Source organism: Mesoplodon densirostris, chromosome 1 (assembly GCF_025265405.1).
Source record: "Mesoplodon densirostris isolate mMesDen1 chromosome 1, mMesDen1 primary haplotype, whole genome shotgun sequence".
In the NCBI taxonomy this organism is placed as follows: Eukaryota; Metazoa; Chordata; class Mammalia; order Artiodactyla; family Ziphiidae; genus Mesoplodon; species Mesoplodon densirostris.
Genome location: NC_082661.1, coordinates 220507190 through 220521987, shown reverse-complemented (window position 1 = coordinate 220521987; position 14798 = coordinate 220507190). Strand labels below are relative to the sequence as shown.

Genomic DNA, 14798 nt, shown 5'->3' with positions numbered 1-14798 from the left:
GAAGACAGAACTGTGTTCTTGGGAAAGTTATTTAACCTCAGTTTCCTTATCTATCTCAGAATGTTGTTTTGAATATAAAATGAGGTATTATCAATGCACATAAACTGCTTAACATGATACCTGGTATATAGTAATTTTCCTATTACATTGTTAGTCCTAAGGCTAGAATTCTGTGAAGTTTTAAAAATTTTGGTTTTTCCCAAATATTTGTTAGCATTCTACCTACAAATCATCAAGGACCTAACATTTTGCTAGTGGAGGCAACCAATGATTAATTAAATAATATTTAATATAATACCGGGTTTAGAGCTAGAGTTATAAAGTGGCCTGAATAAAAATAAAGCAGGGTAAGGAGATAAAGAATAATGAGCATGATAATTTAGATAGGGTGGTCAAGGAAGCCTTCCCTCAGGAGATGGCATTGGAACAGAGATCTGAATGAAACAAGGGAAGAAATAAAGTCAATCGTTAGGTGAATGAGTGCTTGTTTTGGCTTGTTAGCTGCACCCTTTCTGTTCTTAGTCACACTTCTTTATATGGGTAGTGAACTATTTATATATCTATGACTTAGGATGCCAAACAGATTTAACAGTCCAGAAAGGAAGTGCCTGGGCTTCCCATGTCCTTTAAATATCCTTCAAATATTACACATTTCCCATTACTAACTTAGTACTCCTTGAATTGTCAGTTTTGTAAATGAACGTAGTATTAGAAGTCCTTCAAAGAGATACAGGCATTTTGGAAGACCCTATCAGAGGAAAGCAGCTCTGGTATGGAAGAAAGAATCTTGGAGTCAAGAGAACTGGGTTTGAATTCCAGCTCACCCATTGACTGTGTGGACTTGCCTGTGTCCCCTACTTTACTGAGTCTCTTTCTTTATCTATAAGATGGGGGTGATAATTTTTAATTCACATATTTGTTATAAAGGTCAAATGAATTAATTGATGTGAAAAATATGTGGTATGTTATAAGAAATCAATAGTTGACTCTGAAAGCTTGGAATATCCTTAAAGATAATGGGCGTGGGTTGGTTCTCTGCATAGAAGAATTCTTAAGCATATTACACTATACAAAAATAGAAATAATAAATTTATGTTAATATAATATTAATCATGGTAATTATAGTTAACATTGAGTGCTTACTATATTCTAAGAACTATTCTAAATAAGTTACATGGATTAACTCATTTCTCACACTAACCATGCAAGATAAGTACTGTTATTGTGCCTATCTAACTCATGACAAAATGAAGCACAAAGAGACTAAATAATCTGCATGTGGTCACAGTAAAGGGGAGAATTGGGATTATGAACCAAGAAAATTTGACATTGGAGCTCATGCTCTCAAATACTAAACTATATAATTGTAATATAAAGGATTATTTATCCTGTTTGAAGCCATCATTTTAGGTCTTTCCTAAAGTAACATCACTGTAGAAAATGACAATAACAATTTAAAAAATAGACTATAGTATAACCAAGTTTAAAAAGAGAGTGAAAAAGGTTTTTAAAAAAGTTAGTGTTAACTAGAGGTTGGTTTAGATTATATCTAAAGTTAATACCCAAAATTAAAATATTAAGGATCATTTACTTTATTATGCGATTTCATATCTTCAGTCTCAAAACCTATTCATTTTAAGAAAAAACGATTGCTTAGTACTAATCCAAGTCTAAGAAAGGCAACTAATTTAAACAGAATGTCTAAAATTCCAAGGCCTGTTTTTTTTTTAAATCCTAGACAGTGTAGCAGTAATATTTTTGAGGGATTGATCATAGCAGATGTGATCAGTTTGAACCATAGTTGAACAATGCCCAGCAAAACAATGACTTTGATTACCTAGAAAACCTAAATAAAATTCCAATGACAAAATACATGATAAAAATGATGTGCTGTTTTTATTATAATGTGTTCTATTAAATTATTTAAAGTCTCTTTTCCATGAGTTAGATCTATAAAGACTAGTAATATACCAGCTTCAGGATTATATTATGTAGAGAAAAGATCATGACTATTTACAGGTGCTAAATGATAACCAATCATTCCAGGCATTTATTTATTTATTTATTTATTTATTTTCCAGGATTTTAAATAATAGTTACCATGATACTATGCTGGGCCATTAATTACGTATTAACTAGATAACTCCAACAAGTAGAATAGTGTTTCAATACCATATCCCATTTCGAATATCTTTTTTATTACTCTTTCCTTTAAGTACAAGCACAAATATGGTAGTAATGTAACAAATGTACTTTTTTGTGCATTAATAGATTAATAAAGAATAAAATATTTCAGATTGGCAAAAGCAAAACAACCATATACACACATAGATAAAAACCTAATCACCAAGTCTTTGACATGGTAGAGTCTAATGGTAATATTAGGAAAAGACACATGAATGTGTCATAAAACACATGCAACAAAGCTCATAGAAAATGGAGAGAAATTAAGCTCCAAAGAAGAGGAGTATATATATATATACTTCTACTATACATGTATAGTAGAAGTACTAGGATGATTGACAAAAGTGAGGTGTGTTTTGATCAAGAGAAAAGTTTAAAAAATGGAAGCTATTATTAAAAGGAAGTTTTAAGAACATCACTGGTTTTCAGTCCCACTGAAATTTCTTTAAATTTTAAATCTCTTTTGTTCTATTTTCTAGCAGCATTGGGAAAATAATACATATATACTATCTCGTCAAAGAAGATAAGATACTACTTTTAAACAACAGAAAGTATCACTGAGATCGACTATAATTACTTTGGATAGGTTAACTAAGAGTAGATAGTCTAAATAGAAATCCATTTATCCATTTATTTTATGTTTTCAGAATTCTTTCTACTTTAAACCTACTAGAGCTAAGTTGACTGGTCAGATGCTTCTATTAATCCTGTCTGACATCCAGGTAAACCAAAGCATACGATCAGGCAATGGTTTTGAGTTATTACAGCCTCCATTATGTGTTAGCCAACTCAAGCGACCATTATGTAGTCAATAATAGGTTATGACACAGCTCTGGACATCAGCAACACTGTAAGCCGGCAGGCACAGGTAACCTGCTTATACTGATTTTTCTGGTGTTAACATTCTTAAGAAGCATGGAAAATAGTAATCATATGTCGTCCTCATTAAAACCTTACAGTAGCGCTCTACTAGATTTCTTTACCTCTGTTTTTTGTATTAATAACCGTGCAGAATAACACTGTCTTGAGAAATGACAGGGAAAGGAAATATAGGATGCCACTGTAGGGATAAATTTCTAATTACCAGTGATTATTGTGAATATAACACTATTTTCCTGAACATTAAAGTCTCCATGGAGGGTAGCTACAGTTAAAAAAAAAATTGTTTTGAAACTTTAAAATTGCATTGGTGTACACGATAATGTAACAAAGTGCACAGAAGAAAAAATTTAAACATTGCTTAAAAAAAAACGGGAAGCCGCTGATCCTTAGGAAGGCACGAGGTTGACTATTATGAAGCATTTAGGGAGTCCGATTCATTTTCAAAGCTGGTTACAATCATTGGCATAGCACACCCTTGTGAGGGAAGTGTATTATCATCTGTGGTTCATAAATGAAAAAGCTAGGGCACTGAATGATTAAGTCACTTGCCTAAGGAGAATGAGTCAACGTTAAGAGTCATAGTTGACCCGGCCTAACGACTCCCGACAGTCAGTCCAGGGCTTAGTCAGCGGGGGCCGGAGTGGCTTCCCTGGCTGGCACCCGGACTTGGGCTATTTCCGATCACGTTAAAGCAGAACAGTGGAAGCGAGAGGACCCACCTTGCAAATGATTTTTACTTCCACGCAAGCCTTAGCCCTGAGGTCTTAATCTCAGGAGTTGGAACAGCAAACGCTGTCGGGTGCACTCCCCCTCCCCCAACCTGTGGCAAGTGGGTACTGTGGGCGGCTCCGCCATCCCTTTTGGCAGTGGTGGCCATGAGTGACCACCAGCGTTAGCGGAGCCGGGGGACCGGGGTGGGTTGCCTGCTTAAACAACGATTCTCCATCGCCGCCTCTTTTTGAAACTAAGAGAAAATGGTGTGCAGTCAAAAGAAAATTAAATAAACACACAGGCAACTTGTCCTAGGACCTCAACTAAGCAAATGAAGCCTTATTGTGCGTGCTGAGCCTTCGGTTCTCAACCTTTCGGGAAAGATGGGAGGACAGGGCGACAAAGGGTACAGTAGGCATGCCTGGCAGTAAGTGCGACAGCAGCTATCCAGGCGGAAGAGCAGAGGACTGAAAACCACCCTCCAGAACGCGTGTGTCCGCCGCGCCGAGAACCGCGCACCGTACCCATCGACCACGTGACCAGTCCTTTTTTTTTTTTTTTAAACTTCTATGCCTGAAAGAAAAAAAAGAAAACGAGAGAAAGACAGAAGGAGAGAGACTCCACTTCCCAGAAGCCTCTCGTTAAACACGCCACCGCAGTCTTGCGCAGGCGCCACCAGGGCCAAACGGACACGTCCGTCACGTGAACAGAAGCCGGCCAATCCGGTTTGAATCTCATTTTTTTCCTCTCACCGCCCCCCCCTTCAGGAGCGGTTGTGCGATCAGATCGATCTAAGATGGCGACTGTGGAACCGGTGAGTATTGCTTTTGGCCCCCACCCCCACCGGCCCGCACGCTTCGTCTCCCTTCGGACTCTGGAACCCCGCGGGACGGCGTTCCCGGCGCGCACGCTATCCCTTGCCGCCCCCTCCCCCTCTTCGTGGGCCTGACCTCCCCGCGGACAACTGGGGGCGCCTCAGAGGTTGGCCGCGACGGCGTGTAGAGCCCACGTTCTGGTGGGGGCCCGAGAGCTCGCGGAGAGGTGTGGGGGAGGGGCGGCGCCTCAGGCGGAGCCGCGAGGGGGTTCGAGGGTGGAGGGTGACCTGGGCCCTGGGCTAGGTGTGTGGGAATTGTGTCTTCGGGATAGGAGGGCGCTGGGCCGTCTCCGAGCTGGCGCCCGGATCCGCAGGGAAGGTGGGCGGCGAGCCGGCCTGGAATGAGATGGAGGGAGCCCCGGGGCAGCCTTTCCGTGTCTCCCTCCCTCGCTCTAGCCCAGGGGCTCGGGTGCGGGGCGCGCGCCGGGACTCCTTAGACTGGTGGGCCAGGGAGCCGGTGGGCGCGCGTTGCCCTAGGGTGAGTTGGGCGGGGGTGGTGCCGCGGCGTGCGCGGAGAAGCTTCGACCTCGCCTAGGAGAGCCGAGAGCGGCCAGCGCATGTTACGCCGGCGCTTCCGAGAGTTGCCGGGGTGGGCTGCAGGGGAGGCGAGAAAGGTTTGGAGTGGGGAGGAGAACCCTCTGTCACGCGGGAAAGCTCTGCGAGTAGGATGAAGGGTGGTGGTGGTGGTTAGCAGGGGGATCACATTGTCCTCGCCCCTCCATGCTGGAGGCTGGGCTGTCATGGAGGAGGGAAGGGGGAGGAGCGAGGCCTACGGATAGCTGCTGCCGGTCTGGTTGCCGGCCGGACCTGCTGCATTTCACACGCGCCCGTCTCCCATTCATTCATCCTTTCCGCGCAGTGCGCACGCCTCAGAGAATGCGAGTGGGTGTAGATCCGTCTGTTCTTCCGAGTCTGTCTTTATCGTCTGGAAGGTTCCTCAGGCACAGTTTATTGGAAATAGGAACTTTTAAAGTTACTGTTCCATTTGATTTTCTCTTTATCCGTTCTACCGGTTTCCCTCCCAGTTTGGGCACCATCTTAAAACTTCTTTCAAGCAAGCTGATCACAGAGCACCAAGTTGATTGTTAACCGTCCAAAGGAGGGAGTATCTTTGTCATAGTTTGGGTTTGCCGGCAGTGGCTCACTGAAACTTCTAGGCCTGTGTTGCCGTTTCAGGAATGTCACATCTAAGTGATATTTTAGAGGCATAATACATTAACCAGAAAACCTTTGATACTCTGGAACCAGTTCCGGACCTTGGTTGCCAGATATTTTCATATATCTTTAATGGTAGTTTGTGATTTTGATAATGGCTTCCCAATTTGCTTTGACTTTTTAAAGACTTTTATAACTATTAAAAATTAGTTATGAAAAGGTCTATAGAATACAAAAATGCTTATTTTTCATTACATTGACGTAAACTATCCTTACTTTGTTGCCAGAACTTAAGGCAGATTTTCTGCTTGGTTACTTATTCTTTTATTGGTACCAGTGTTTATTTATATTCCTGGAAATTAGATTGACTACAGAACTTTCTTAAGTTGCTGATACAGTTAAATGATTTTTAGAACATTAATGTTAAATAGATAAAAGATAATATGTAAAACTTGAACTTAAAACCCTTTGATGGGCTCTGATATTACTTCTGACTGGATCAGCTCTCCTACCAGCATCAGTAAAAGCATTACAGCTGGTAATAAGGGCAAGGTAAAACCTCTAAACAATAAAACAATAATGTAGTCTGAAGTTTCAGTAACTAGGGCCTTTGGGTTTTGCGGGCTGTGCTGTTTTGTTTCAATAACAGGGAACAAAACTACAAAGTGTTGAAGGACTGTTTTGAGTCAGTAAATATTTATAGCTCCTGATACGTTTAGGTCCTTGTACCAAGTGTTCTATAGGATACAGAGTTATACAAAATGTGATTTTATACCTTGTTCAGTGTAAATTTTAGGAGCTTAATTTCCAGTGATCTGGTTAATGATGCAGTATAGCATTCCTTCTAGTGGTGACCCCAGGGAGATTTCAATACTGCATTTAAATTTGGGGAGTAGGGAACCTAAAAACTTAGTGTGTGAAAGTCAAAAGCTAGATTGAAACTATAATAGATTGAGGATGCATGTAAAATAATTTTAAGTGTTTATTTTTAGTGAAAAATGCAACTTTAAAGTACTTTTAATGCACCTTTGTCCCCAGGTTAGTCATTTAGAATTCTTTTTGACAATTTTAAATAGTGGTTTTTTTTTTTTAAGCAGCTGATTAGTATTTGCTGCAATTGAGGTATCCCTGTAAAAGCCTACAAAAAGCATATTTGTTCATTGCTATTTCAGCTAGCTTGTGAGTTTCCTTATTTTTTGCTGGGCATAATCAGAAGCATTTAGAGTCAAGGGTTTTTTCTGCTTGTCCCACCTTTGTAGGCATTCAGGGAATTTTTATCTATGGAAATTAAGTAAAATATAAGTCATTTTCAGTTTGATATTGTGTGCTTCTCAAGTGTGTGTGTATGAGATCATTTAGATTAAGAAGTGGCTTACATGGAATCTAAAAAAATGATACAAATGAACTTATTTACAAAACAGGAATAGATTCACAGACATAGAAAACAAATTTATGGTTACCAAAGGGGAAAGGAAGGAGGAAGGGATAAATTAGGAGTTTGGGATTAACAGATACACACTGTATAAAATAGATAAACAACAGGGACCTACTATAGAGCACAGGGGACTATATTAAGTATCTTGTAATAACCTATAATGGAAAAGAATCTGAAAAAGAATATACATACATATATACACACGTGTGTGTGTGTGTATATATATATATATATAATTGAATTACTTTGCTAATACACCTGAAACTAACACAACATTGTAAATCAACTATACTTCCAAAAAAAAACCAAAAAAACCCACAACAGAACACACACAGACACATAAAAGCAGTGGCTTACAGATATTAAACTTGTTGACAAGCTTGATAGGTATATTAAAGGAAGCATTTTACCTCTTAACAGGTAATATGGCAAAGTTTTGAACATTGGGATAAACAATACTCTCCTGTTATTCTGTTGGCATTTGAATTGTGGTTAGGTCAAAATTAGACTTCGTGGGTAGATCAAAGTTAGACTTAATATTAGTTGGCGAAGGTGGCAGGCCATCTTGCCTCCAGTGGGTCGTGGTTTTTGGCAGCTTTTATCTTCATTCTGCATTCTTCATTATTGGGGATTTTTTGACTTGTAGTTCTTTTAAAGGTAAGAGATTTTGGTTTCTTTAGTTAAACTGAAGGTATATAATTTTACTTGTTTTTACATTGTATCTCTTGAATTTTTTAAACTGTACATTAGTTTCATAAACAGAATCAACTTGGACGGCCAGCTGATCTAATGTTTCCTTTTTTATCATTTAGAAACATATTTTGTATTGCAAAGAGTTTATTAAAAGTAAATAAGTCTTAAATACGTGTTGAGAAATATGTTGTTATATAATGCCATGTATTTTTGCTAACCAAAGACTATTGATTAACAAGCAGACCTTGCAAATTAATATGCATATTTTTGCTTTAAGAAAGAACCCAGTATATCAAAGTTCATTCATAAACCAAACAAATTTAGTTCTGGTGTTTATATTTTAGATTTCACTTTGTTTTTTACTCTGAATTAAAATTATGCCTAATTATTTGACTTAGAGAAGTCCAGTTTAGAAATAGACATAGTTTTACACACCAAAGTTGCAGAGAATAAAATGTTTAAAATGTTTAATGAATTATGTAACCGTAATCCAATTTGGGCAGAAAATTCAATGCAAAAATTTTTGTAAAGTATTCTATTTAATTTATATAAGGTTAAGAATATAGGAGAAGTACCAGCAGTCCTGGATGTAACAAGGAACCTGTGAAGTAGTTGTTCTAGTAATGGTAATTTCTTCTTTTCCTTCTCTGCTACTATTAGAAATTTCCTTGCTCTTCTGGTACCTCTGAGTTGCTCCATTTTTGTCATAGAGAATTTTTTGAAAAGTGGAAATGAGCCTGAATTATAGTCTAATTTTAATATCTGTGAGACCTTGAAGACTGAAATTTCTAGGTCTAGCTGAAAAATGGGAATAAGATATAGTGGTTTTGATTTTCAAATGCACTATTCAGGGGTGAAAATTTGTCAGTTATGAAGAACTAGATAGGGGACTTCCCTGGTGGCACAGTGGTTAAGAATCTGCCTGCCAATGCAGGGGACATGGGTTCGAGCCCTGGTCTGGGAAGATTCTACATGTTGCGGAGCAACTAAGCCTGTGTGCCACAACTACTGAGCCTGCACTCTAGAGCCTGTGAGCCACAACTACTGAAGCCCACGTGCCACGACTACTGAAGCCCACGTGCCACGACTACTAAAGCCCATGTGCCACGACTACTGAAGCCTGCGTGCCACTACTACTGAAGCCCGTGTGCCACAACTACTTAAGCCCGTGTGCCACAACTGCTGAAGCCTGCGTGCCACAACTACTGAAGCTCACGTGCCATAGCTACTGAAGGCCGTGCGCCTAGAGACCATGCTTTTCAACAAGAGAAGCCACCTCAATGAGAAGCCAGTGCACTGCAATGAAGAGTAGCCCCGCTCACAGCAGTGAAGACCCAACACAGCCAAAAATAAATAAATAAATAAATAAATTTATTTTTTAAAAAAGAACTAGATAAAGTTAATATTCCGTAGGTGTGCTGCATGTAGGTGTATCCATGCAAAGTTGTACTCACCTTTTCCTCTCTTTGCTAGGAGATTTACATAGCCGACTTTATCATTTCTTTGCCATTGTTAAGAAATACAAGCATTATGACCCATAACCCACAGGTACTCTTCCCACTTCTTACTGTAAAAATCACTAGTGTTTCTTTAAAAGTTCCTATATGTGCCTAGAGAAAAAAGAAAGGATGGCTTTTGTCTCTTAAGTACTAAGTAGTCCCTTCTAGAACCTGAGAACGTGGTCAGAAAAATAAGATTGTTTTTCCCAGTTGGAACTTTTGATACATTTTCCATAGAAACAATAGGAAGATGTAGTTTTGGCTCACTGTGTTCAGTAAGTTTCTATGGAATTACGACAAGTCTACCCAGCATTGAATTTCCAGGGCTGTAGATTTAGAGTTCTAAACAACTGAATGAAAATGATCTTTTAAACACAGTCTGTAACAGTGATTTTTAATGTAGGTGATCTTTATATCTTAATAATAACTAACACAAAGCACTTACTGTATGTCAGGCACCTTACTAAGTGTTTTACATATATTTATTCATTTAATTTTTAACAGCAAACCGATGAGGTAGGTATTATTCTTATTTCACAGTTGAGGAAACCAAGGCACGGAGAGATTAAGTAACTTTGTGTGACTAACTTGCCCAAGATCACAGAGCTAATAAGTGGCGGGGTGGAGTTCAAGCTAAAGCAACCAAGTTCCAGAGTGTGTGTTCTTAACCATGACACTGTCTTTCCCATAGGCATTTAACGTGTGTTCCTTGTGTGACTTGGAAAGATTAATTTGATAAACTTAATAGATATTTTGCTACAGCTCTAAAAGAAAATATGTGGACATTTATTTTTAGTTTCTGTTGTACTACAGTGTTTGCTAACTGATATCCAAAGTATAGAATCTTAAGAAAATATCACCAAGAAGAAAATATCACCTTGGTGTCTAAATTTGAGGACTAAACAAGTAGTTATACTGGCAGTACTGGTCCAGAACTTTGTGCGTTGATTTCTAAAGAAAGTGAATGGTCACTCTTCTCCCCCTTTTCATTTGATTTCTGGACCTGTCAATTCATATGATTTGCCAGTTAAATTATTTTGCTAGTGAAAACAGTGTAGTGAAATTGAAAAAAAATTTGCAAACGTGGAATTTACTCTCATCTACCTTTGTACTTTTTTTTTTTTTTGCTGTATGCGGGCCTCTCACTGCTGTGGCCTCTCCCGTTGCAGAGCACAGGCTCCGGACGCGCAGGCTCAGCGGCCATGGCTCACGGGCCCAGATGCTCCACGGCATGTGGGATCCTCCCAGACCGGGGCACGAACCCGCGTCCCCTGCATCGGCAGGCGGACTCTCAACCACTGCACCACCAGGGAAGCCCTACCTTTGTACTTCCAGTAATTTTGGTGAAAGGTCTGGCAAAGAGTTAAGCAGTTGTTTTGAAAAAGTTTCAGTTGTAGTATGTTGCTAGTCTTAAAAGCTAAATTATTTGGGGAAGGTAGAAGTAATAAGACCATAAGATTTCTCTGAAACCCATGTCTTTGCAGTAATCTTTACTTTTATTTATTTTTATAAATTTATTTAGTTTTGGCTGCGTTGGGTCTTCGTTGCTGTGTGCAGTTTTTCTCTATTTGCAGCGAGCGGGGCTACTCTTCGTTGTGGTTTGCAGACTTCTCATTGCGGTGGCTTCTCTAGTTGCAGAGCACGGGCTCTAGGTGCGCAGGCTCAGTAGTTGTGGCTCGTGGGCTCTAGAGCACAGGCTCAGTAGTTGTGGCGCATAAGCTAAGTTCAGTTGCTCCGCGTGTGGGATCTTCCAGGACCAGGGCTTGAACCTGTGTCCCCTGCATTGGTAGGCGGATTCTTAACCACTGCACCACCAGGGAAGCCCTGCAGTAATCTTTAAAGCTAAAATGTCTTTAGTTACATATTTTAAATGTGTTCATACAAAATGCTATACAGAAATTAGAAATTACAGAAATCTTTCTGTGCTTTGCTTATTACAGTGACAGTCAATAAGTTTTAGTATTTATGTGAACTAATATTAGTATTGCTATAAAAAATTCTTTCGGGGTTTTACATGGGTCATCTTAGGGCAACAGCTTATGTAACCACAGAGTCTGATAACTTAAGGTATTAACTAAGGTCAATATTTTAATGGAAAGATAAAATATCATAGTTTTTTAAAAATCTTAGTATTGTGGGATAAATACTTTTTATAGGTGAGAAATTCATATTTCAAGTGATTTTTTTTTTAATTTTAAAACTTTTTAAAATTTAAAATTAAATTTAAAAAAAGTTTCTACCAAGGTCACATAGTTCCTTAAGTGAGAGAGGTAGAACTCCAACCCAGGTCCTATCTTCAAGCTTTATTACTATACTTTAAAAAAACCTAAAATTCAACCAAAACTAAAATGTCCAACTCTTTGCCTTCAGCAAAACTCTTACCTTATGGATAAAATTGATGCATAGGTCATCATTATACACAAATAAACATAAAATCATATCTGAAAGGATGTATCAGATGGTTTACGGGTGGTGGCATGATGAGATTAGGAGCAATACATTTTATTTTTTCTTTTGAACTTGTGTGACGTATTTTTAAATAATATTTAGTAAAATCTCTTTTGGGTTTTGGTTTATAGATAATGGTGTTTTAGCTTTTCTGAATGGCTTTTTTCTTGAAGATGAGTAATAAATGCTCATGGTCCAAAATTCAGATGGATCCTTTTAGCAAACAGCCTGAGCCTGTGACCTCATTTTCAGAATAATGTTTTTAAATTAAATAAAATACATAGGATTACAAAGGAAGCTAATTATATTGAAGTACAGTAAGGATTAAGTGAGTTAACATGAAACATTAAGGGTGCTGCCTGGCACAGGCAGAGTCCTGTCTTATTGGTGTGAAAAACCTATCTCCTGTCTATTTTCTTCAGTCACCTAGTTCTCCTCTCCAAAGCATCCAATGTTAACTAGTTTTTTTGAGGATTCTTCTTAAAAAAGACTGTCCAAGAGAACTTTCTGTGATGATGGAAGTGTTCTATATTTGTGCTGACCAATACAGTAGCCACTTAGCGGCACTATTGAGCACTTGAAATAAGACTAATCCAACCCAGGAGATGAATTTTAAACTTGAATTAATTGTAATTTTTAATTAATTGAAATTTAATTCCATATGTATCTAGTGGATACCAAATTGGACAATGTGGCTCTAGAATCTAGACATATCCTGCTGTGTACAAACACATGTTGTATTATAACTTTGTAAGGTACAACTGAATATGACAAAGACCAGTTTGGTTGGACAAGTTATTTTTTAATTTTATTCTAGAAAATGTCTCTCTGTATTTTATTTTTAAATTTTTTTCTCTATATATTTTATTTTATTTTTTTTTCTTTTTGCGGTATGTGGGCCTCTCACTGTTGTGGCCTCTCCCGTTGCGGAGCACAGGCTCCGGATGCGCAGGCCCAGCGGCCATGGCTCACGGGCCCAGCCGCTCCGCGGCATATGGGATCCTCCCAGACCGGGGCACGAACCCGTATCCCCTGCATCGGCAGGCGGACTCTCAACCACTGCGCCACCAGGGAGGCCCTCTCTATATATTTTAAACTTTCAAAGATAATTATTTGGTCTTGTATGGACAATTAAAATTGTCCTTAAATTACAATTGTCCTGTGACCTTGTTTTGCTGTTTAAGAAAATGTGTGTGTGAATAGCCCATTGTATACGTGGTCCACAACTCAAATTTTGTACAAAAGAGTATACAATGAGGTCTTCTCAAGCTCATCCCATCCAGGTGCATCACTTATAGGGGCAACCACCATGGTCAGTTCATATCTTTCTCTAGAGATTTGTACTCAGTTGGCCCCCCCATCCACGGATATCCATCTGAGGATTCAACCAACTGTGGATCAAATTTTGGAGAGCTGTCTGTACTATGCCATGTTATATAAGGGACTTGAACATCTATAGATTTTGGTATCTGAGAGGATCCTAGAACCAGTCCCCCAGAGATGTCGAGGGACAACTATATATACAAGCAAATATGATTTGCAATTGACTCTTGAACAACATGGGTTTGAACTGCATGGCTCCACTTATACATACATGGATTTTTTTTCACTTAATACGTACTGAAGTACTACGTGATCTGTGGTTGTTTGAATCTGCAAATGTGGGACCTTGGATGAGGAGGGCTGGCTGTAAAGTTATGTGTGGATTTAAGACTGTATAGAGGGTCAGTGTTCCTAACCCCTACGTTGTTCAAGGGTCAACTGTATATTCTTTCAAAAAAATAAATGGTAGCCAACTCTGTACACTATTCTGGCACATTGTGTTTTTCACTTAGTAATATATTTTTTAGAGCATTACATATAAACACAAAGCTTTCACTTTTTTTCTGATGGTATGTATTGCATGGTTTGGTCTTAAAACATTTTTATTTCTATACTGATGAACATTTAGTAGGGTTCAATTAAGGCATATAAGTATATTGGAGTTTATAATATTCCTGTATAGATTGTAAAAGAGAATGTGATTGTTAATTTGGGGATGAATTATAGTACCGTTTGTGTTTATTGGTGTGGTTATGTGATCCATACCAGATGAGCCAAGGACTAGGTGATAAATTGAACAATTAGAAAGATTGGTAACTACTATTATTATTTGAGAAAAGCAATAGAAAATTTACAGGTATGGAAGATTGTTAGTTATGCCCCCTAAAGAATCTTACCTCCCTGTATCCGTACCTTTGAGTAGTCTACAGCCCCCCCACCCCGCCCCCACCGGGCTTAGCTATATAACTTGCTTTGGAACCATGTGCTATTTCAGTGCTGTGATGAATAACCCTTTACCTGTGTCATTCTACACATGGGGTAGTATATCTGTAAGGTGAATGTTTTGGCAACAAATTGAAAATTTAAAAAGTACTGGTCAAATAAAACACTTCTGTGACTGTCATTGTCCATCATGCTACAATTGTTTTTTTTTGTTGTTGTTGTTAGAGATCCTCTCTTTTCTAATAGCGAGATGCTTATATGTAGAAAAAATGTGAAATACATTTGTACATAAGTTTTAGAGTAATTAACTGAAGACCCATGTACCCATCACATAAGACAACATCAGTACCTCAATTTTTTTTCTTAATTGTTAAAAATTTTATTTATTTTTGGCTGTGTTGGGTCTTTGTTGCTGCGCACGGCCTTTCTCTAGTTGCGGGGAGCAGGGGCTACTCTTTGTTGCGGTGCGTGGGCTTCTCATTGCAGTGGCTTCTCTTGTTGCAGAGCACGGGCTCTAGAGCGCAGGCTCAGTAGTTGTGGCGACGGACTTAGTTGCTCCGCGGCATGTGGGATCTTCCCGGAACAGGGCTCGAACCCGTATCCCCTGCATTGGCAGGCAGATTCTTAACCACTGCACCACCAGGGAAACCCC

At 38.9% G+C, this 14798-nt stretch overlaps 1 protein-coding gene across 1 annotated transcript in view; it reads left to right on the top strand.

Annotated features, from left to right (window-relative positions):
• Positions 1–14798, top strand: part of EIF4E (eukaryotic translation initiation factor 4E) — a 96424-nt gene that overhangs the window by 44069 nt on the left and 37557 nt on the right. Inside the window, 1 exon segment of the mRNA XM_060115320.1 lies at positions 4545–4591. Within this exon segment, the coding sequence (XP_059971303.1) occupies positions 4545–4591 (47 nt within the window).